Here is a 25934-nt window from a genome sequence, read left to right as displayed (position 1 = left end):
TTGTTATCGTCTTGTTAAATTCATTATTATTTTCTAAATTATTTTAAAGTTTTTAGCAAATCGGAAATATATTCTGATATTTATAATTTAATTATTAAATTATGTCTTTAATTTGATTTACTATTTTACATTTATAAACTACTTAAATGAGTAATAAATTGTATTTATAAGAAATTTTTATGTGTGTTTATCTCTTAATATTCTTCTTGAACCGCTAACACACGATAATATGTTATACAATAAGAAAACTATGAGATTCATGCTGTAGTTCTTTAAAAGCCAATTTTACTGAACCAAACACAATTTATTGATATTAAGCTTTGATTCAGTCATTTTAGAACTACATAAATGGCACATGTCTGCCGAACCAATTTCCATTATTACAATAAATGCCACACGCATAACTTGTTAACACAGTCAGTCACAAGTACAACTTACAAGTGAATTGGTCATTTGAGAAACACCTCATCTCCTAAAAAGTAAATTTTAGTTAACTTAAAAAACCTTATTATACTAAAAGCAGTATTAATATGTAGCTTTTTGTAGGGGAAAAAATTTTTTTTACTAAGATTTACACAAGTGTATGCCAGAAAGTAATTTTGAGATTTTTGAGATCAGTCATTTTTTTGTGTTTATTGGTACACAATTTTGTGGGTACACACAAATTTTTGGAAGTTCTGAAGATGACACGTGGTTTTTTCAAGTCAAAGCTTTGTTCATTAAGTCCATCAATAAAAATTTTACAATAACTTTACCCAAATGTTTGTTAGAATAAGTTAGCTCGTGTTCATTAGCACAACATTTTTTTTTAATAAAACTGAGGCCACCATACTTTAAAATCCTTTACTTTTTCTTTTGACGACACTAAAGTCCTGCTAGCATGGGAGGTATGAATGACCTTGAATAAGAAAGTAATGATGGATTTAAGATAAGTTATCAATTATCAGTTATTAAGCCTAATTATATTCTTATTAATGATCTCATAAGTTATGCTTTTATTCTGGTAAACACAGAAAGTTACGTGTTTTGATAAATTACTTATTACTAGTTCCTTTCTTCCTCAGAGGCATACTAAATGATTTTAATGATTAATAAATTAATCTTTATTGAATAATTATCAAAATGAATGTTTAAAAAAGCAATATAATGATAAAAAGTAAACTGTTTAGTCTAATATTTATTTTATTAAAAAAACTTTCAAATACTTCTTCTTAGACATCATCAGAGATCATAATTTCCTGAAGAAAATGATTTTATCTCGCATGTTTTAAGTCTTCAGATGTGGAATATTTTCAGAGATTAAAATTAATCGGCAATTCAAGCAGTATTCACTTTTCAAATTAATTAAAATATAAAAGTATTTAATTTTATAATATAAAAATCTGATGTGAACTATACACGATTTCCTTGTATGCCTATTATAAAAATCTGATATGGACTACACACGACTTCCTAGTACACCTATTAAATTACACCTACACATTTTTTTTTAAATGAAAATTATATAAAATTTTACTTTACTAAAAACTTCATATATTTTTTCACATGTTTTTTTTTTTTTTGTTATTATTGAATTATTATTCATAGAAAAATTTTTACAATGAGAGGTTAATAATTTTTATAAATCAATATCATTAAATTAAAAAAACCGAAGATAAAAAAAAGGAGATGAAGTATGATTTGAACCGATGCATGTGCCTTCTCCTAAGACCCAAATATTTCATAAATTAAAATTTTATTTGGCTATAACTTTGGAACCAATGAAAATAAGTACCACTTATGAAATATCTTTGAAAAGCTCTCAATCAGGGCTTATTACTGCAGTTAAGAAAAAGTCCAAAATCCAAATTATTTTGGATTTCAAAAAAACATCATGCTGAAACTAGTCAAAATGGATTCAGGGAGGGTCAAAGTGGATATTTCTGATGGAATCCGAAAACCGAAATTTTTTACGATCACATTCCTTATCTTTTTATTCCTTTGCTTCGTACAAGGAAGTAAAAATATAAGGTAGAAAATATAGAAGAAGAATGGGAGAATACTTAAAAGGAAATTCTTAAATCAGCAGAAGAAAACTTAGGCAGAGCAAAGAAAACTGGTAGAAAACCTTGGATATCAGAGGATATATTGCAGCTGATGGATGAATGTAGAAAGTATAAGAATGCTAGTGATGAAGGTAAAAGGAACTATCAGCAATTAAGAAATACTATAAACAGGAAGTGCAAATTAGCACAGGAAAAGTAGATTAAAGAAAAGTGTTCAAATGTGGAACGAAAAATGATCATTGGTAAAATAGATAGACCATACAGGAAAGTTAAGGAGAATTTTGTGGTACATAAATTAAAATCTAATAATGTGTTAAACAAAGATGGTACATTGGTTTATAATACAAAAGAAAAGATCGGTAGATGGGTGGATTATATTGAAGAGTTATACAGAGGAAATGAATTAGAAATTGGTGTTACAGATGAAGAAGAGGAAGTCGAAGGATGAAAAGGGAGATAAAATACTGAAATCTGAATTTAATAGAGAATTAAAAGATCTTAATGGCAGAAAGGCTCCTGGGATAGACATACCTGCAGAATTACTGCAAAGTGCAGGTGAGGAAGCGATAGAAGATTATACAAAATGGTATGTAATTGTCATGTGTTATTGTTATTATCAATTGTGTTATTGTCACGATACCAAAGAAAGCTGGAGGAGATAAATATTAAGAATACAGAACAATTAGCTTAATTACTCGTGTGTCAAAAATCTTAACTAGAATTCTGTACAAAAAATTGAGAGGTGAGTATAAGTGTTAGAAGATCAATTTGGTTTCAGGAAAAGTATAGGGACAAGAGAGGCAATTTTTAATGCTCATGTATTAACCTGAGTGTTAAAAATGCTGGTTTAAGGAAGATTAAAGAAAAACAGACCAACATACATGGCATTTACAGACATAGAAAAGGCATTTGATAACGTAGACTGGAATAAAATATTCAGCATCTTAAAATTGTAGGGTTCAAGTATAGAGATGGAAGAACAATTGCTAACATTTACAGGAACCAAACTGCAAAAGTAATAATCAAAGTGCATAAGAAAGAAGCAGTAATAAAAAAGAGTAATTCTGATAAAGAGCAGTAATTCTGATAAGAATGTTCCCTATCCATGTTACTTTTTAATCTTTTCATAGAATTAGCATTTAACGATGTTAAAGAACAGTTTAGATCCAGAGAACAGTGCAAGGTGAAAAACAAAGATGCTACGATTTGCTGATGATATAGTAATTCTAGTCGACATTAAAAAAGGTTTACAAGAAAGAATGAATGGTATGGATGAAGTCCTACACAAGAACTACCTCAAGAAAATAAACAAGAACAAAACGAAAGCAATGAATCGTAGTAGAAATAATGTAGATGGACCACTGAATATAAAAAAAGGATATGAAAAGACTACGGAGATAGAAGAATTTTGCTATTTGGGAAGTAAAATTACAAAAGGTGGATGAAACAGGAGTGATATAAAATGCTGAATAGCACAGGGAAAATGAGGTTTCAGTCAGAAACATAATTTCTTACATCAAAAATTAATTTAAAAATCACATTTTTGAAAGTACATGTTTGGAGTATAGCTTTATGTGGAGGTTAAACTTGGATAATTGGAGTACCTGAGAAGAAAAGACTAGAAGCTTTTGTAATGCGGTGTTACAGGATAATGTTAAAAATCAGATGGGTGGATAAAGAGACAAATGAAGAAGTGTTGTGGCAAATTGATGGAGAAAGAAGCATTTGGAAAAATATAGCTAAACAAAGAGGCAGAGTTATAGACCACATCTTAAGGCATCCTGGAATAGTCAGTCACTTTGATGATGGAGGGACAGGTAGAGGGGTAAAATTGTGCAGACAGGCAATGTTTGGAATTATATAAAACAAATTGTTAGGGATGTAGGATGTAGGGAGTATATCAAAATGAATCGACTGGCACTAGATAGGGAATCTTGAAGAGCATCAAACTAATAAAATAACTTAAGGCAAAAAAATAACTTATCCAATTGTTGACAAACTTTATTTACCTGTCTTAACTCTTCTCTCATCTTGTTTTCTTCCTCTTCTCTTTCTCTATCTGGGAGAAAACTTGTGTCTACATCAGGATTTTTTCTTATTTTTTTTTTTGGACATGGTATTTCATAATCATCTTCACTGTCATCTTCATTGTCATCATCATTTTCTTCATCATCTGCATCCAAACTAAATGAAAGTGCTTGTATCTGTGGAAATAGAATAATTAACTGTAAGATATAAAATTATAAAACAAATTGGTCTTGATAACAAATTCTTGAACACTAAAGCATTTCATAAGACACCCTTAATGCTTTAATCACAAATAATAATAAAAAAGCCAGCACAGATTTGCATAACCTTTGAGTCTGACCAATTTCTGCAATCTACTTTTAATAATTTCAGTCATATTTCAGCCACTTTAATTGAACAAATGAGTTATCATTTTTTTACAATAAAAGGTTTAAGATTTTATTTAATAAAAGTTAATTCACTAAAAGTAGTATTTATGGAGCTATTAATAGTTAAAACATTTAAATGGCCGCCATTTTAGAATTTTTAAAGGTAAATTTTTCAAATCTATTTATTTTTTAAATGTTGTCAGGTGCATGTACATGAAATTTTCATTAAAATATCTCAATCCATTTATAATATAAAACTTTTTTTATTGACAATCACAAAATAACAGACAGGGAAAATGAAGCAAGATAGGGCATTTGTCTATATGAACTTTATTGTTTATCTTGATATTTTGAATCAGTCCCTTAATTAATAAACTAAATCTTTGGGTGACTCTCTCACTCTCTCTCTCTCTCTCTCTCTATATATATATATATATATATATATATATATATATATATATATATATATATATATATATATATATATATATATATATATACATACTTGAGAAGGTATCATAAAGTTTCAAGATTAGCTTTGTTGCCAAGAAACTACTTTATCTAGAAATGTGTCCTGAAAGTCCACTTCCCTAAGCGTGGCAAATACCTTCTGCAATGGTCAAAACAGCACCCTTTAAGATGGATTTTCAAAGGCAAAAACTGAATTTTTAGGAAGATGGTGAAGTCCGCAGGGGTCAGATCTGTAGTTATGTTGCATGCGGAAGAGAGATCATGTTGTGTCTTGCAAGAAACTCATAGGAGGCAATAGTGATAGGGTACATTGCTATCATCAGTATCCAGGTTTTTGCACACCACAGCTCTGGTTGATTTTGCCAAATGTCCACCCTCAGTCATGCTAAAACCTTGCAGCAGAACTTAGAACTCACTATCGACGGTCCGATCATTGGGACGAATTCTTGATGAACAATGCTGCAAATATTGAAAAAGATAATGAGCATGCACTTGCTTGAACTGCTGACCTGCCTCTTCTTTTTCGGTCATAGAGATGATAGGCTCTTCCACCGAGAAGACTGTTGTTTCATCTCAAGGTCATACTTGTACAACCAAGTTTCATCACTGGTAATGATCCTTGACAAGGACGGGTCATCCATAGCTGACTTGTCTAGTGACAAGAAACTACCTTTATCTACGGGTACACAATGTCACCTTCAAAGTAATCACCTTGCACAGCTATAGTGTGGTCTCAGTGTTCTTGCTACTTCTAGAATAAGTCCTGGAAGTCCACTTCTCAAAGTGTGTCAAGTACCTTCTGTGATTCACACTGTATCTTCACAATGGTGTCAAAATGCAGACAAAGTTCTTGGCAGAATTTGACATGATGTTGCTTCTGTTCCTGGGGCAACAGCCTGAGAACACATACAGCAGTCAAACAGTGCATATTCAAATCACACGTCAGGACTGAATGGACCATTCCATATAACACATTGAGAAAGGAAGCAATGTTGTGGATTGTTCTCAGACAATCCTTATGTACAAGTTGCCGAATGGTTTCAACATTTCCCGGTGTAGAACTCATTGAAGGTCTTCCTGATCTTTCATCGTCTTCTCGTGATGTTCTCCCAGTCTTAAAGTGAGATGACACTCAAAACACCTTGCACATCTCATAGCAGCATCGCAGTAAATTTGCTGAATCGCAAAAGTAGTAATGCACATGGTCACAATAGCATGAGCTGCACAGCTATCAATGCACACAGTATAATGTGTATTGGCACACTGACATATGCAGGTTGGTGCTCCCTGTGACTTGCGCAGCCATCTGTTAACATGAAGCAGGAAATATAAATGGGGTAGAGAATCAGAGCAAAACTGGGAAATATACTGGATGGAGCAGAAGCAATAAGTCGATGTAAAAATCGCACCACGTTGACATCTGTGAAAATGGTGGGGGGAAATACATACAGCCGAGGAAAGCAGTTTAAAGCCTTCGGTCATGATGCAGTGTTTGTCGGTAAAGCATCACGCTTTTGCAATGGAAGTACTATGCAAACATGACGGTTCAACTGCTGTAACGCACAAGTTTTTTGACATTTTGAGAATGGAAGAAATGGAATGGTTCCCACATGCCAAAAAATATTGAACTGGGTCAGACAATTAGGTCTAATGCATCCATTATCAACAAGAAGCCGCCTGGGTCACCCTTCAACTGTGCCTATTCCAGAAAATGTACAGAGAGTGGCAAAGAAGTTTCAGTGTAATCCTCAGCACTCTGTTCATCACCATTCAACTGCCTTATACTTAACCCGTAGAACCATTGGGATGCATCTGACATGAGGATTTAATATTCCATCTCTATAAAATGCAAGTAGTCCACATCTGCGTGATTTGTATCATCAGATTGACTTTTGCAGGTAATTACTAAAACTAATTGAAGAAATGACACAATTGGGGATCACCTGTTACTGTTAATATCTGAAGAAGCACATTTCCAACAGGATGATCCTAACATCCACACAATACGAAATTACATAGCAATCATCCGAGAAACGTTCCCCTAACATGTCATCTCTTGCCTGATTTATCCTATTTTTATCCTGATTTTTTTTCCTATGGGGGGCCATTTAAAAGAGGTTTACGACAACTGACCTTACATAAATTCTAGTGGCAGCTGAGGAAAGTCATGAATGACGTGCAGAGATGTGCTTTAACACTACTGGAGGTCACTTGTGAGATGTTACTTTAAAACATGAGTAGAAAATTAAATGCTTGTCCTTATTCTTTACAATGGTGTACCTAATTTGTATTTCATTTGCAGTTAGTGTTCATTTTCATGTTTTAAATTGGCTAATTATTTCTGTTCACTCTGTATAAGTATAGCAAAATACTTGTGCCAAATTTTCAACTTTTTTAGTCAAGCTGATTGTTTTCACGATAGACAAAAACTGTTTGAAATGATGAAGAATATCTCCTACCCATATATACAATCAGATTAAAAGTGTAGAATTTTAACCCTTCGAGGGCGAGCTTAATATTCCAGCCAACATCTATGCGGCTGCACTGGAGAATATTTTTATTCGCAGTAGGTGCAAAAATCTTTTTTTTGTTTTTGTGATATTTTCTTGCTTAATAGTACATATAAATAAGAACTATAACATTTTGAAGTTTGTAATTATTTTTTTGTTGAGTTTGTATTGTAAAAAATGTAAGCAGATATATCCATATTAAGCTCTTACAAACCTAGTTAGATGAGACTGCAGCATTGTGGATAAATCTGCAATTAGCCATTGAAGTTATTTCAATTTATTTTGGTTAATATGAACAATATTTTTTTTGTAATTATACATTTACTAAGTTTTTTATACATGTAGTGTTATAAACTATTATAAAAAGGTACGAAGACAAAAATATTGAAGAAAAGAGTACTAATGAAATTATCATAAAAACAAAAAAAAAAAAAATAATCATTGTAATAAAAATTAAAAAAACAGTTTGTTGAAATACAAATACAAAAAAAGTTTAAGAAAAAATGTTCATACATGAAGAAAATAGTAGAAAGTATAAACTAAAAAATTTTTGTTTGTAATGAATACAAACTTTCAAATAATGAAATAAACATAAGCATGACATAAAATAATGAACATAAAAACATTACAAGTTATCAATTACATAATATAAATAATAAAAGAAAACAATTTTCAATAATGTTTTTTGTGTGGTAGATCTCAAAACATTTATCTGAGTGTAGATAAGGCTTATCAGGGCATGTGTTGCAAAAATATACAATCTCTGCGCATTTTTTTTTTGGAGAAATCTGATAGCAGGTCGACCCCCCTTTCCTGCTTTTCAAATAAAATGAGGTTTTCTGTACAGTCAATTTACAGTTAAGACTATTGTAATAGTCTTAACTATTGGGCCTTGTAATAGTCTTCCTGGTTTTCTTTTTTCCAAAACTTATCTGTGAAATTTGTTAAATTCTTTCTTTAACCAGATCTTTGATTAATTTGTATCTGAACTGATTGTAACACATTGGTTTACTGTCAGTTTATCGTTATACATGTTTGTGGAGTATGTATGAATTAATTATAGCAACTTCTAGTTCCCAGAAGAACATTTTACGGTATCAATTCTTTTTTTGCGCTTCAAAAGTTGGAACTTGAAATAAAATAGTCACTGTAATCCAAACATTCCATATGCTTAGTGTAATCCACCACTGCTTTTTTTTGTGGATGTTTATTTGGATATTTGCTGGGAACATCTACCACGTGAAGTCTACTAACTTTGTGTTTTTACTTAAAACTGTTACAGGTCTTTTATCTTTCCTACAAACAACGTTTTGTGTCTCCTCTTTCTTTTCTTCAACATTATTCCAGGATTGGTCAACAGTTTTTGAAACACATAATCACAGGGGATGAGAGCTTGGTACTTCACTACACTCGTGAGACTAAACGAGCATCACATGAATGAAGACACAAAAAATTAACCACAGCCAAAAAAAAAATGAAAACATCCCCACATGTTCGAAAGATTATGCAGACAGTCTTTTTCGATTCTGAAGGAGTTGTTTACAGTGAATTTTTGCCCCAAGGAACAAAAATCAATGCCAAATCTTACTGTGAGACTTAAAAAAAATTGCGTAAATCCATTAAAGATCGAAGATCCGGAAGATTGAGCAATGGGGTAATTTTTCTTCACAACGCTACTCCTCATTTAGCTCATGTGACAAAGGAGTTACTGCAAAAATTCAAATGGGGAGCATGGTCTTATCCACCTTACAGCCCTGACCTGGCACCCTGTGACTACCACCTGTTTGGTCCTCTCAAGTGAGACCTGGGAATGGAGCGTTTTGCTAATGAAGATGAACTGAAGGAAGGAGTCCTTAAATGGTTGAAGGAAATTGGAAGAAATTTTCATGAGAGTGGAATTGAAAACTTGTCACAAAGGTATGAAAAGTGTTTAGAAAAACTTGGTGATTATGTCGAAAAATAGATAAAAATATGTGGTTTTATGTTCAATAAAAAAAAAAAATTGTCTTATAAATATGTGTTTGTTTCACACGGGAGGGTGTAACTTACTTTCTGATCGTCCCTCATACATGATGGCCAGATGGAGGATTAGCCTGATCTTTAATTAAAAACTGAACTAATGCTGAAACAATCTGAGTTAAAAATGTAACTGTTTATCTGAAATAACAAAAGCTTTAAGACCAAACTTTGTAGGTTTGTTGTTTGGGTTATATACACTGTTAACAATGTTCCTTGAATCATTGAAGGATTGCAATTGTTAGGAATGATTGAGGTGGTAAATAATTAAAGTAAACTAGTGGTAAAGCAAACTGCAACAATGTATTATTGACTTAAACGAATCTGATGATAGCCATTGAAAATGTTTAGATAAATTACAAAATGCACACTTACAAAAGAGGCTTAAATTTAATTTGTATGTAAACAATAAAACATGATTGTAGTAATTGAAAATACAATAGATTTGTTATGAACGAATAAATTCACATGAGTCATGTTAATGAGATGAGTGGAGAGATCAGACTGACAAAGCGACTGAAGAGGCTAGAATACTCTAGTGGTTAGTAGGAAAACTAACACTTTCAATTGCCATCATCTTAACAAAGGGTTTTAAAATTCTGATTCTAACTGTGTCTTAACATACACAAAAGGAATTTTTCCTATGAAGGAAATCATACTTTCATCAACTGATATGCGAGAACTAGGATTAACTGATACTTGTTCTGAATTGTATTTGTAATTGTCGTATTTTTGTACCTAAATTAGTGCTCTATCACTGCTGAAATGTAGGTTCCAAAATATTAACAGAAAATGATCTCTGGTAAAGACATCACTAAAGAGTTCCATTCAGTTGATACACTTTCCTGAAAAATAATCTTTCAGCTCTGATAATGGATGCAGACCCGCATTGAGTATTATTCCCATTAATCCTTTCAAATCAGAAACCTTTCATTTCATTCCATTTATTATTATTTCATTTATTTTATTTCATGTCTTTCCATTTTTTCATTCTACTTTTAGGGCTTGTCAAGGCAAGTTTTTGCTCGTTAGCAAAACTATTTGTTTCAGAGCATATCATTATAAGTAAATCATCTTAAAAAACAAACAAAAATAGTCTACGGACAACATGTTTTCATCACAAGAGGTTGGTAAAACTAGTCCAGAATTATTTATAACTGTTATATTACTTATGGGCCCATTGTCACTATAACTCACTTCAATCTAGTCATCCAGATCACTGTCATTGTTTCCATTGCCATTTAATGGTTCAATTCCTCTTCTATTATAATCACCTTAGTCATCATTTATTACACTCTCCAATTGTGATACAATACTAACAATATTAAGATCAGAACTTGCAAATTTGTCCCTGTATTCCCCATCACTTTCTACAACGTCCATTCCCTCATCATCACTTTGTGGAATATCACCCTCCGACATAGATCTATTAAGTATTTCAATGATATCAGAAAAAATTTGCGCTATTTACATTAAATGTCATCTTACTATCACAGATAAAAAGACATTACACGAGTGCCGCTTCCAACAACCCAACTCAGAAACCCACTCCTACTCCCGCCCAATTTTCAGTGCAGCAACTTGATTGAAAAAAAAACCTAAACATGATTGCATTAATGAAAAAACGGTCTAACGTTACAAGGTATATAACATTAACTGAAGCTCCAGTAATATGTCACAACTTTAGCGAATATATTCGTTAAAGATCCATAAAATCTAGAACCACTGTATAAATCCACAAACTACCCTAAATTAAAATTTTGTGTATGTGAATATATCCGCTATCGCCCACAAAGAGTTGACATAAGTGCTTTCAGTGTACGAAAACTTAATTTTCTATGACCGCTATACAAAACAACAAAGATTAAAAATGGTGAAAACTGCCCCTTTCCTTTTTTAATTTTGTCCAAAATTTACTGTCATTAATGCCCCATACACAGAAATCTTTTGAGCCATTTTCAAGGAATTTATGTTGACCCAGTCTGAAAATCTTAATCAAAATACAGTCCAAATTTTATAAATTTATGTACATATCCAGAAATGTCTTATCTTTGTGTTTTTTGTGTCCTGAAACATCACAAATTGCGAAAATCTAATACACAGTTAGACGTTTTCCTTCTAACAGTATACAGAATGCAGTAACATTTACATGTTACATGCAAACTATTGAAAATACTTCACAACATACACATTTCATATAAATAAACTTTTTCTTCCAAAAACATATCTTTAACAAAATGTTTTACTTGACTTCTCATTAAATGACAAAGATAAGTAATACGTAAATCTCTATTTAGACTACGAAAAGAAAGTTTAATGAGTGGAACCCCTCTTCCTATTCAAAATAAAAAAGTAATTTTTATCAGTTAAATTTTTTTGATAAAATGCAAACTGAGCACGTAAATTAAAAAAAAGAGAATGGCTTTAACTTCTAATAAAGTAAACAAACAAGCAATAAAATAACTTTTTATCCAGAGTATCAATTTTTTTTGTTGTGTACTGAATCTTGGGAGTAAAAACAAAAATATTTTTTCATTAAAGAGCAGAGTCCACTAGTAAATCAAGAAAAATATAACAGATAATATAAATTTACAGATAATAATATAAGATTAACAGATAAATAATATACGATTTTAGTAATAAATATTACAAATAATATGTTATGTGTAATATAAACTACTAAACAAAAATCAAGGTAATGGGCTAACATTATAATGGTGGTAAATGTCTATTTACAATTTGTATTTTATTTTAATTATTATAACTTCAGACATGATTTTGAATGTTTTTCAACAAACAAAATGAGATGAATGAAAATTGAAAAAGAAAATAATAACATCAGATCCTTGTTTGGTATCAAACCAAAACCAGTTAATTTAAAATCTAGTGAGCTGACATTTATACTAACTGACTGAAAAGTAATTTGCTTTTCTTCAGTTTTGTATAAAACACAAAATTAATACTTTATCTAGACAAATTATTGAGAAAATGTTAACTATAGATATAATATTATATAGGTACTTTTTTCTGTGAAAGATTGAATCTTTTTTCCAATTTTTATTTGCTAGAACCGTACAATATGATTTTATAAGATTCAGAATATTAATACATAAAAAAATGACACTATAAAATACAGAGTGTCCCATATAAAACGCAACCCAACATTATATTGGTAGGTATTGAAATAATAAAAAGGCATGTGTAAATGTAAATGTAATTTTTATTATTACCATCCATTACCTTACATTTAGAGTAAATGTTGGAAGTGGCCGCCACCTTCTTGAATACAAGCTTTAATTCTTTTTACAGCGTTTCTTGCAACTTTTTTCAAAGTTTGTGGCTGGATATTTAGTACAGCTTGTTCAATACTGACTTTCAATCGTTCAAGTGTTCATGGTTTGTTGCTGTAGGCTTTTTCTTTGAGGTAACCCCATAGAAAAAAATCTGCCGCAGTCAAATCTGGAGATCTTGGTGGCCACAAGTCTCGACCGATAACACAATTGCCAAAGAATTCCTCGACGAAATCAGAAGTTGAACCTGCGTAGTGCGATGTTGCACCGTCATGTTGTAGCCAGCAGTCTTCCTCTTCCAAGAGTGTGATGAACTGAAATAAAATATCCTGATATCGTTCTGCATTAATGGTGTACTCGAAAAAAATAGGACCGATTATTTTATTCCGCGATATCGAACACCACACGCCCAACTTCTGCAGGTGTAATTGTTTTTTGTGATAAACGTGGGGATTTTCAGCGCTCCAGATTCTACTGTTTTGGCTGTTTACATAGCCGTCCAAATGAAACCGCGCTTCATCTGTGAAAAATAACGAATCCATAACATTAATTCCCTCGCACAGAAATCGACGGAACCATTGACAATATTTGACGAGTAATCGGTCTTTGATTTCAGTGACTGTATCTGTATTCAACACTGACGCAGATCTTTTGTGTTCCTTGTTATTAACAGAACTAGTCTCTCTAAATTTTGCAACTAACCTTAATACTGATGTTTTGTTAGGAGCTGGCTTATCTGGGTACTTATGGCGAAACAAATCTTGCACTGCAACCACTGATTTTGTACTGAAGTACGACTCAACAATGAAAACATGTTCATCTAGCGAAAACACCATCTTGTCTCTAGCAATACACTGAACATTATGATTGCATTGTTGTTACTATCGGTAGTGTTGTAAAATTTCTGTAACAGAAGTTTATAACTTCTTTTACAGAAATTTTTACAAACTTTTTATAACATTTTGTGATTTTTCTGACTAAAGAGGTCTTGAAACAATGACATTTGCAAAAACCCTGATACCCAAAAATTTTACAAACTTTTGGTTGATAGCTTGTATTTTTCCTTTATAATTATGTAGCTGCAGCAGCAATAGAGCTATACCCAGGAAAGTAAAGATATGTAATAAAACAATAACTGTTCAAGCTTTAATGCTCACTTAATGAATAGTTACAGTAGCTGCCATGTAATGCGAGCTTGGATGATCAGGTCGTGCATCACTGCTACACTATTGTTCTCTGAAACATTGGTACACCATGATTAACCATCTCTTAGCAGCATAAACATGATGCAACTGTTGTTTACGAACCAATGTATTTTTGTGTGTTAACAGTATTGAGAAAGTGAGTTCATGTATCAAATACAAAACAATTATTTTTATTTTATTTTTGTTTCTCTTTTGCTTTTCCACGTACATAAAGTTCAGTTTTGTGGTTCTGCCTCTTGGTACAGTTCTTTTGGTGTGTGTCGTGACACTGTCAATTAATGTATGATATGGTATTTTGTAAAACGTTTTTATCGTAGTTTATGGTTCAAACTTTTTAAGACAATTTTACATTTTAATGACAATTACACTAAAGATAGCAATGACAGCGTGGAGAGTGTTCTAGCTGAGGAATTAAACAGATAATTAATTTTCTAGTAAGTAATTAAAATTACAGTAATAACCATCTACCACAATATTTCCCATGTAATTAGTAATGGATAATATTTTGTCACCTGTGATTACATTTTACAGTGTACAGTACAGAATTAGACGACTGTATTTGATTTCAAAATTGTTGCATTCATTTGTTAAAATAGAACAATTATTTGGAAAGGGAAGATTACTAAGAGCGAGAAACATGTTTTTACATTGGGTAATAATCGTTGCCAGTCCAAGCTCACTGTTACTTGGCGGCGAGTATACCTGGGGATATATTTCTTCCTAAACCCATCCTTAAAGTTCAATAAATATAGTGATAAGAGAATTTTTTATATCAGCCAAGTAATTTGGGACATTAATACATGTATAAAGACATTCTGATTCATGTGTAAAGATAAAGAAAGATGAAGAATTATGTGTTTCAGCTGACTGATGGCAAAGACATACTTCATCTAAATTAAAAATTCAAGATTCATCTAAAACAATTAAGAACTGAAATATATTTCCAAATAATAAAACAGTATGTAAATTTTAATTTACAAATTAATTGTTAATTGCCTCCAATTTTTCCTATCTTAACATAAATGAAAATTTTTTCAGTTTTTTCAATTTTTCTAAGATTTAAAGTTCACATCCTGATTAATATTTAGACTAATTTATTATACACATAAAATGATGAAAACTGCTCTATTAACAATACATGAACTGGATGACTCTTTCAAACATTTAATAATGAACATGGGTTGAAAGATCTAAAGTTAACAGTTTTCACCCTGTTGTGTAAATATATGTTACAAGGTCCATGGAAAGGGTTACTGCCACACTATAATCAAATATTATTAATAAAAAAAAAAAATAATAATAATAAATAAATAAGCTAATTACTTCTTTAATAAAAGGTAAACAATTTATTTAACGTGAAAAGGGATCAGAGCTTTTTTCTTTTTGCTTGTAAGTGAATTCATATTTATAATTTTTATAGATTTATATGAGATGTATTAATTCAAACTTGCTTTGATTTTTATTTGCAGATAAACACACTTTTATTATTATTAACAAGGAAATTAAAACATACCTGTTGTTTCTGTTTGTCCTTTTCTGCCTGTTTAGCTTCCAACTGTCGCTGTTGTTCTCTTTCTTTCTCTAATTGTTTTAGAGCCAATTTTCGTTCACGTTCTTTAACTATATTTTCTTGTTTAGCTTTCATTTCATCCAAAGTAACCAATCCGATTGTAGAACTCTAAATGAAAAGCCAAATAAATGTACTTAAAATTAGATAAAGTGTCCGATACCTTCTCTTTTCATCATAAAACAAAACAAAAGTTTCTTTATAGGTTGTTTTTAATAATTAATAAAATAGAAAATAATTATTTTGTTCAAAAAAGTTAAATTATTAATGTATGGTATGCTTTTGTATGCATACCTAAAATCTTGGGAAGTGGATTTTATATTAAATAAAAAGTAAAAAAAAAACAAGGTTTATAAGATTAACACAGTTAAGATAGTTTTTATTGTTGTAAAATGTAATCTAAAGAATAAAAAAGTACTAATACATAGGAGGAGTGGAATCTGTACTTAGTATGAAATTTAGATGTACTTGTGAATTTCACTACTAGTTGTAGGAAGCTTACAGAATTCTGTGGCAGTCTTTCAAGTGGCATTGCTCTATACAGTTTGTAAGAGGTTCAATGTCAGTTTTTCTTAGTGTTTGTTAAATGTGTTCAGTGATTATTTTGATGAGTGATCATCACACAGAGCAAAAAATATTGCTACATTTGGTTTTTTCTCGGGAAAGCGGCTGCTGAAATAACAGTGATGCTTTGAAATATTTTTAAAGAAGAAGCTTTACTTAAAATACAGATCTAGAAGTAATTTCCAACCAATACGGAATGTCAGTTGGAAACTAACCAATATCTAGCCAACCTTCCAGAATTTAATGACAAAAATCTTGAAAAAGTTTAGGATGCACTTTATGATCATGAAATGAATGATGAATGAAATGATGATCTGAAATCAGTTCTGATTTGCATGTCTTGGAATTTTTACCAATGAATTTTAGCAGTAATATGAAATGCATTGCTGCAAAATGTGTGCCTTGGTTGCTAACAAGATACCAGAAAATCAGTCATATTGATATGATAAAATATAAAATGTGTTTCAACAGTAAGAGCCAGTTGCTAACAAAAGGGGTTAATAATGAATCATATTGTAAGTGCACAGTAGAGCTACAACAACTTCATTAGTTAGCTATCAATCTTCTTCACAGCAATTTGTTGTTTGTCTCACTATTGGCAGTGATTAATGATGGCCATGCCAATAAACAATACTGCCAGTTATGAAATCCTGAATGATTCAGTTACTCATTGCGAAAGGTCGAAACATTTCTGAAATTCATTGAGCACGGTGTGAAATTTATGGGCTACGGTAATGAGTGATAAGTAAGGTAGTGCTGTCATGAATGTACTAAAAATACAAATATTCACGTTGAAAAGAGGAGTGGAAGGCCTAATGTTCAAAAAGATGACCTTATTGAACAAGCAATTACAAAAGTTTGAGAAAATGAATGCTTTACAATTAGTGTTCTTGAAACAGAATTTCCACACATATCATGGCCTACAGTGTACAGAATTGTAACTGTAAAACTAGGTTATTGTAAACTACAAAGGTTGTCTGAAAAGTTTTGTATCTCAACATGAAGATGGGAGGCACTTGTCAACAAAAGTTAGGGAATGTATTCGCACATATGTTGAAAGGTACTCACTAAAATTTCAGCCATTTTGGACGCTCAGTTGTTGTTTGATAATCGTTTGAGTAAGTCATTGTGAGTGTTTTTGTGAAAATAGAAAAAAATGAATATTGTGCTGTGATTAAATACTTGCATTTGAAAGGCAATATGCCTACGCAAATTAAAACCGAGTTGGACATTATTTACAGGGATTTTATCCCATCATTTGCCACTATGAAAACATAGGCAGCTGAATTTAAACATGGTTGTACCAGCTTGGTTGATGATGAGCGTTTCAGTACAACCACCACCGATATCATCGAAAAAGTTCACCAAATGATACTGGATGATCAATGAATTAAGGTAAGAAGATAGCAGAGGCTATGGGCATATCGAAAGAACGTGTCATATATTAACTAAAGAATTGGATATGCGTAAGCTATCTGTATGTTGGGAGCCACGTTTGCTCACTTTGCACGAAAAACGTATTCGAATGAAAATTTCTAAGGTCCTGCTGGAGCAGTTAAAGGAAAATGAGTCAGATTCTTCGTGTCAATTCATAACTGTAGATGATATGTGGATCAGTACACTCCTGAGACGAAACAAGAGTCAAAACAGTAGACTGCGAAGGGTGAACCTCCTCTGAAAAAGGCAAAGATGGTTCCATCAGCCAGGAAGGTGTTGGTGACCGTTTTTGGGATAGTAACAAAATTTTGTTTATCGATTATCTTCAAAAAGGTAAAACAACAATGGGACAGTATTACACATCATTAATTGACAAGCTGTAGATAGAAATTGCAAAAAAACGACCACATTTGAAAAAGAAAGTGCTTTTCCATCAGGACAATGCACCTGCTCACACTTCGACAGTCACCATGGCTAAAATTCACAGATCGCACTTTGAATTGGTTGACTACTCACCATATTCACCAGATCTAACCCCAAGCGACTTTTTCTTGTTTCCTAACCTTGAAGTTTCACTTGTAGGAGAGATTTTCATCAGACGAGGAGGTTATCGCATACATAAACACCTATTTTGCAGAGAAAGTCGCCAGCTACTATCTGAAAGGGTTAAAGAGGTTAGAGCATCACTGGAGAAAGTGTATCGACTTGAAAGGAGACTTTGTTGAAAAATAAAACTATATTTGACAGAAAAAATATGTCTTTCTATGTTAGGCTCAAAACGTTTCAGACAACCCTCATATATTATGAGATGGAGATCAACCCAATAATGTTCACTGATCCATATAAAAATTTAAGGATAGCATCTACAACATAACATCTTACAAGAGAGTAAGGAGCAAATTATTTGCTCATATCAATCCTTATGATGAAATGTGGATTTTATATGCCAATGTTAAGTTCAAACAATTCACACAGAGGGGTCATTCAAGTGCATTGAAGCAAAAAGAAAAAACCATGCAAACCCAATCAGCTTGACTGATTGACTGTTTCCTGGGTCAAAAAAGATGACCTGGTGGTGGATTTCATGAAATCAGGAACAATCAAAGCGCAGGTAAACTATATCTGTTGTTGTCAGGAATTCTTCTCATTCACAGTAACACATCAATTACAATAATATTGCCCATATATCAAGAAGATTTATCGATACAAATGGTAATGTTTTGATCACCACTCCTATAGCCCAGACCTTGTGCATAAAGAGACTATCTTATATTCCTTCACCTAAAAGAGTGATTTAGTTCTCAGCGGTTCAAGGATATCATATCTTCCATCACCTAAAAAAGTGATTTGGTTCTCAGTAGTTCAATGACAGTGGAACATTAGTCCACTGTCATGTGAACTAATGAAAAACAGCAGCATTGCACTGGCTGAAATCTCAGGCAAGAGATTTTTATAATCAGGATGTAAAAAGCTTGACTAATTGGCCTTTACATTTGAAATCCACCTTGTATAAATGATTCTCTTTCAATATGCAATTAAACACCTAATGAGCGGTTGTTCATAGGAGAAAAAAATTAATACAGTAACAAGTAAGGTTAAAATGAGCATTCAAGCAAATTATTATAGATTTTTATAAACATACTATAACAAGCATTCAAAGCAGCAGATATACTGACCAGCAAAAATAGCAATCTTTTAAGTATATTAGAGAAAAACAAAAAAAAGGGCCATTATCAATTCTAATTAAGAATATGTAGTGTAATTTTTCAATAACGTATTTATTCACACAAGTCCCATAGCACTTTTCATGATTTCCTACTTAAAGTTTCAAGATGCAGATTGCAAACAAGGTTTGATTATTAAAATAATTTAACGATTATTATCACATGAATGATGTTATTATACTTGAGTATTTTACAAGCCAATGTTGTATAAGACTTTGACTGAAAGGTTATATAAAAACAGGTACAACATGTAAACAAAGATAAATTTGATTATAATACCCATCTGACACCAGTGAAGAGTACAAGGATTAATACTGTTATAACATTTTTTTGTCTTCAGTCATTTGACTGGTTTGATGCAGCTCTCCAAGATTCCCTATCTAGTGCTAGTCGTTTCATTTCAGTATACCCTCTACATCCTACATCCCTAACAATTTGTTTTACATATTCCAAACTTGGCCTGCCTACACAATTTTTCCCTTCTACCTGTCCTTCCAATATTAAAGCGACTATTCCAGGATGCCTTAGTATGTGGCCTATAAGTCTGTCTCTTCTTTTAACTATATTTTTCCAAATGCTTCTTTCTTCATCTATTTGCCGCAATACCTCTTCATTTGTCACTTTATCCACCCATCTGATTTTTAACATTCTCCTATGGCACCACATTTCAAAAGCTTCTAATCTTTTCTTTTCAGATACTCCGATCGTCCAAGTTTCACTTCTATATAAAGCGACACTCCAAACATACACTTTCAAAAATCTTTTCCTGACATTTAAATTAATTTTTGATGTAAAAAAATTATATTTCTTACTGAAGGCTCATTTAGCTTGTGCTATTCGGCATTTTATATCGCTCCTGCTTCGTCCATCTTTAGTAATTCTACTTCCCAAATAACAAAATTCTTCTACCTCCATAATCTTTTCTCATCCTATTTTCACATTCAGCGGTCCATCTTTGTTATTTCGACTACATTTCATTACTTTTGTTTTGTTCTTGTTTATTTTCATGCGATAGTTCTTGCGTAGGACTTCATCTATGCCGTTCATTGTTTCTTCTAAATCCTTTTTACTCTCGGCTAGAATTACTATATCATCAGCAAATCGTAGCATCTTTATCTTTTCACCTTGTACTGTTACTCCGAATCTAAATTGTTCTTTAACATCATTAACTGCTAGTTCCATGTAAAGATTATGACTATTATTAGTTCTTTATTCTGTAACAAAATATAGAGCATGAAACAAGTTTCTGTAAGTACAGTATATTCAAGTTTTTAGTTTTATTCATTTTAAGTGAACTTCCCTCATCTTTTTTATTTACCTTTCAGTCCTCAGTTGATTTCAAACTTGTAAATATATCATATCTCAGTCACATTTCTCATCTTTATTTTAAAAATACCTTTTGATTAAAATTTACGTTTTCAAACAAACAAAAACTTTGTTGAAAAATTAAAAGTTGTGTCAGAAGCTGAAATTATTGGTAACTGAGTAGCTGGTAAAAAGTATGACATTGGTGAGTCATGTATTTGAGATTGAAAGAAAATAGATTTATTGTTTGGTGTTCTTTAATAAGACAATTGTTTCGTGGACCAAAATATGGGAAATTCTCTGAATTAGAGCAAGAATGATCATTGTTTATTGAAGAAAAAAATAAGTGTTTTGCAGTTTCTACTGTAATGTACATTATAAAGGCAAATAAATAGCAAATAGCAAAAAAAAATAGGTTTAGCAGTTAATTTTGAGAATTTTACAGCTAGCAGAAGTTGGTTACAAAAATTTGTGTAGATCTGGTTTGACGATAAGACAGACCACTGTTTGTTGATGCATATGAAGAAAAACTTACAGAATTTCAGCAATTTGTTATTGGCTTACGCAAAAAATTCAGTTTTGAACTATCAGAAATGGGTAACACGGATCAAACAAACCCCTATAGACAAATGACACAAAGTTCATCAATAAGTTTGATCGGTCAAAGAAGTATTCCTATTCGAACTAGTGGTTGTGAAAAACAAAGGTGTACAGTTATGCTTGCCTTTTTAGCAGAAGGAACAAAACTTCCACTTTTTGCTATTTTTAAGCAAAGACTTTGCCCAAAGGGGATAATTGTTTAGTGTAATGAAAGTGGATGGATGGATATTTATTTAATGGATGAATGGTTGAAATTGGTGTGATTCTGTAGACTCAAAAGGTAGCGAAGGATAAAATGTATGATCATCCTTGATAGCTTTCAGGGACATTTAACTGAAAATGTGAAAAATTCATTATCAAAAAATAATTCTAAATTAGTAGTTATACCCTGAGAATAACTTCTATTCTTCAACCTTTTGATGTATTAATAAGCCTTTTAAAGACAGACTGAAAGAATTTTATTCTTCTTAGATGGCAATGATCATTCATTTACACTCACTGGACAAATTAAAAAACCATCTCTCTCCTTGGTCAATGAATGTATATTAACTGGATGGGAAAATATACCTTCAGAGCTGGTGATTAAAAGCTTTAAAAAGTGTTAAATTTCAAATAATATGGATGGGATGGAAGATGATTTTTCTGGGGGAAAAAAAGGATTAAGACTGATTTTGGATCTGAAAATCTATACAAAAGTGAAGAAGATGACTAACTGGAAACTAGTCATCTAAATAATCTCGGTAAGTAACCTAAATAGTTATTTATCCATTTATAACATTAATAAATAAATCTGTGAAACTGAACGTTGTTTATTTTTTACTAATACCAAATCTTCCACTTACTGGTATCTAAGTAAATGAATAAATATTCTTAAGTTTTTTCCTTTCTCATTAATCTTAAAAGTAGCCTGCAGGTCTGATGTGGAGGCAGGGCTCCAAGTGCATAAATAAATACAGTATTCTAAAACTGAATTTATAGTCACACACATAAGTTGCACCTTCAGTTTTTAAAGCAAACTTTTTGATAACGGTGCATGTTGTATATGGTTCATAAGGTAATCTATGATTTACTCAAAGGTAGTTTTATTTATATATTTAGTCGTATGTAATTTTTATTAAAAAAAAAATGAATTACCTACAAAGCATGTTTATCAACTGATTCATATATTTTTTTATATTTTCATAATTTGCGATCTCTACATAGCTCTCTATAAAAAGTTTGTTAAGACCATGGATCACCAGACCAGGATGTGTTTTAACTTGGAATCCAACAATAAAATAATGTTCCAGAGACAGTACTGAGTACTAAATATTTCAAATTCAATAATTTAAACTACTAAATAACATTAATATGAATACAATAAATAAAACAATGTGTACCTTAAGTTGTTGTTCAACAGCATCATAATGTGCAGCAAATTTATTTTCAATATTAGAAATTTTTAAATCTTCTTCTATTTTCTTTTTTCGAAACTCTATTTCCATTTGAGCTTTTTCACGTTTTTTCATTAAATGCATAGCTCTACCAGCTTCGCTGGCAGCTCCCTTATAATGAGCCATTTTTTTTTTTAAATTATAACAGTTTTAATATTAATGTATAATGGTGCCTTATTATTCACAGATCTGTTAAAAAATAAAAAAACAGTTATTAATTATCCAAGAAATACAATTTTACTTATTCTTACATAAATAAAAATACTAAGCTAACTACAAAATACCACTCACTGTACATTTTTTTTTAAATTAAAAATATTAAACAACCATACATATATTACAGGTAAAAAAAGGGATAGCAGCAGTACTGAATACAATCAATAATATGTAATGTAATACTGGATTAACTAATATATTCAACTGAGAAATAAACAAATACACGATAGGGCCTACTCCTTATCCTATTATATGTAGTTTGTACAATGGTTGGTTACTGGCTAATTAATAGCATTGTATAATTTAAGAACAATGTATGTATATAAACTAAAAGAAGAGAAAAAACAACAAAATATAAAAGAAAGAGATAACAGCAGAAGACAGGTGTTGAAACCTGGATTCCAAGTGAATCTTATCCTCCAATTTACTGGCTATTTTGAAATATCATAAAATCATTATAGATTACTAAGTATGATCAACCAATTCTTTTGGATGTTTTAATTTAAATTTTCATACAGACTAAAAACTAGAGGCTATTTATTTCATTACTTACATTATCAATGTCATTAAGGGTTGACTTTTGGTATATAAACTAGATTTTTAGATAACATATTAGATATTTATTTCAATAATAGTCTTTTAAAGGCTATTAAATTGATTTTTAACACCTAAATTAATTTCATTAATCCAAGGCTATTTATGGGTTTGACAGTAATTAGAGGTTTATGCAGTTGGGTAGTGAGTCTGCCACCTTACTGTGTCTTCAGTCTGCAAACATCCTATATATATTCTGAATATATACTTACTCCTCTAAAAGGTTCTTTTCCTCTTCTCAGTGTTGAGATTACTCCTCTTCCACTTTCAAGAGCACTAACCATTTCCTCAGGTGTAGTTATTTAATGGTAGTACTTATTTGCCATCTCCTACCATTATCATAAGAAATGTGCAACAGAGCAAACTTACTCCTGCTAAACACTATTAATGTAACACCAAGAAAGAATGGGTAACACCAGAATGCTTAAGAGCTCTGAAGAATGCACCCACAGAGACAAAAAAAAATCCTATTATTGGTGCAGTAGTAAAAGAGAAATCATCAAAATGTATAAAGAATTAATAATAAAAATGAATTAAAACAAGGAACACAAAGGTTTTAATATTTTCTGTTAATCTTCATACGGAAATTAGAGTTCTACCACTAGGCCAGGACATAATGACTTTATAAAATAATCAATTAATTATTACAGCCTTAATTACAACTAAGCGAAGCAAATTTTGTTTAAACTAAGAAAAGCAAAAAAATTGCAAGGGGAAATTTGTTTTTGTTCATTAACAAAAAGTAAAACACACACTTTATTTGGGTAAAAACATTTTTTATTTCAATGTCATGATGCCGATACTGGTTTTTTCCAATATAAACTTTTTTTACTGGGTAAAATACTGCTAAAATATCAATTTGCATATGAAAGTTTTATAACCCAGTCACATAAATAATTATATAATAACTGTCTTCAGATTAACAAGACTGGATTCATATCTTCAACAAAATTATACATAGTGTAAATTGCTACATTTTTCAGTAGAAATACTCATTTTAAATTAACAACTAAACTTCTCTAACGCTAACCAATTTAATGAAATAAAGAAGAAATTAAACACAAATCAACCGAATTACTTTATTTCGGAAAGTAATTACTAACGTTATCATTGTAATTATTATAATATAGCCTATAACCTAAGTAATTAACAAAACTTTCCTAAATGCTAAGTATAAAAAACTAAAAATTCACGACTAACCTTTAACAATTCTTGTTTCCAATTGGAAGTGGAGGTTAACGTTTATATACAAATATATAAACACAACATTTAACAGGAATAATAACAACACACAAATACAACAGCAGTACTGATTTTACACACTATCAGCTGGTTCAACTTAATACCAATATTACAAGGCAAACTGCAAACATATTATAAACACAAGAACGAGGGTCCTTTTTATTTACAATCTTTAAATAAGTAATGACCAAAATTATGTAGATTACACAAATATTCTCATTTATTTATGTTACAACGTAGAAACAGTTCGAAGTATGTTTTTGTTCATGACAGTCGCCGATGACATAATTTTAAACTTTTGTTAACGAAAACCGAATTATATTCTATAAAAAACGAATAAGTTTAAAAAATACGTCAATACTGTTTCAGAATTAAGATTGTCTTTGCGGCCAACCTCTGGGGCTGGTTCTGCTATTTCATACTGACGTCAATTTTTTACTGCTAAAGGTATTTTTTTGAATAGGCAAACAAGTTTTAAGACTATATTCGAAAAGTGTGTTCTAATTGGATCTATTCATTTTGTATATTGTAGTGAATATATAAGTTAAGCTGTTTAACTAAAAGCTTTTTTCCAAATTTTGTTGGCTTTTTGTAAAAAAAAATTTTAGTTTGAATGTTTTCGTTGCAAATGTTTTGCACTGAAGCCGTTTTCTACACTAACGGTCGTTCGTTCATTTGCTCATTTATTAAAATGCTCATAAATTATCATTGAAAAAAAACATAACAAGTGTTATTTACGAGCCAAGCATGGTACTTTTTAAGTTTTAGGGCTGTTTATTTGTAACAAAATTAGGATAAAAGCATTTGCCTATTTTTATGAAATTTTGCAAAAAGATTTCTTCTATTAGATTAACAAGATTTATGTAATAATTTTTTCATAAATATTTCTTTTTTAAACTGATTACTACTATTATGTGTAGGCTGGGTGACTGTAAATGCAGGGATGGAATGGGGAATTTCAGATGGTCCAACATTACAAGTAATCAATTCTTTCGTATTTCTGATGTCACCCACCATTTCCTATTTATCTTCTAAATTATCTCTTTGTTATACTTATCCAAGAAAAATCACTCAGAATTTAATGGAAGTACCTCCTTGAGAGCAATCTGTCAGTGGCCTCTGCAAAAACTGTTGCTCTAACATTGTAAATGATTAATCTACTATTATCAACAAATCTGGTCATGTACTTTATTTTAATTTACAATTTTTTCAGTTTCATTTTAGTGCTCAATTTATTAGATTCACTTCAAAATGGGCAAAATTGAAATGATTTATTTAAAATTAAATTTCAAACATGAAAATTCAGTGTGCTATAAAAA

The 25934-nt window shown here is 31.2% G+C and overlaps 1 protein-coding gene across 1 annotated transcript in view; it reads right to left on the bottom strand.

Annotated features, from left to right (window-relative positions):
* The window catches only part of LOC142325601 (protein FAM50 homolog), a 35680-nt gene extending 10642 nt beyond the window's left edge, over window positions 1-25038 (bottom strand). Inside the window, exons 1-4 of the mRNA XM_075367546.1 lie at window positions 24574-25038; window positions 22510-22752; window positions 15447-15611; window positions 4055-4249 (exon numbers count right to left, since the gene is read on the bottom strand). Coding sequence (XP_075223661.1) covers window positions 4055-4249; window positions 15447-15611; window positions 22510-22689 — 540 coding nt within the window. The 5' untranslated portion in view covers window positions 22690-22752; window positions 24574-25038. The remainder of the gene's footprint in view (window positions 1-4054; window positions 4250-15446; window positions 15612-22509; window positions 22753-24573) is intronic.
* Window positions 25039-25934: the final 896 nt, after the last annotated feature.

This window comes from Lycorma delicatula, chromosome 5 (assembly GCF_047948215.1).
Source record: "Lycorma delicatula isolate Av1 chromosome 5, ASM4794821v1, whole genome shotgun sequence".
Lineage (NCBI taxonomy): Eukaryota > Metazoa > Arthropoda > Insecta > Hemiptera > Fulgoridae > Lycorma > Lycorma delicatula.
Note: the sequence above shows the minus strand (reverse complement) of the source record. Positions and strands in the feature narration are given on the sequence as shown.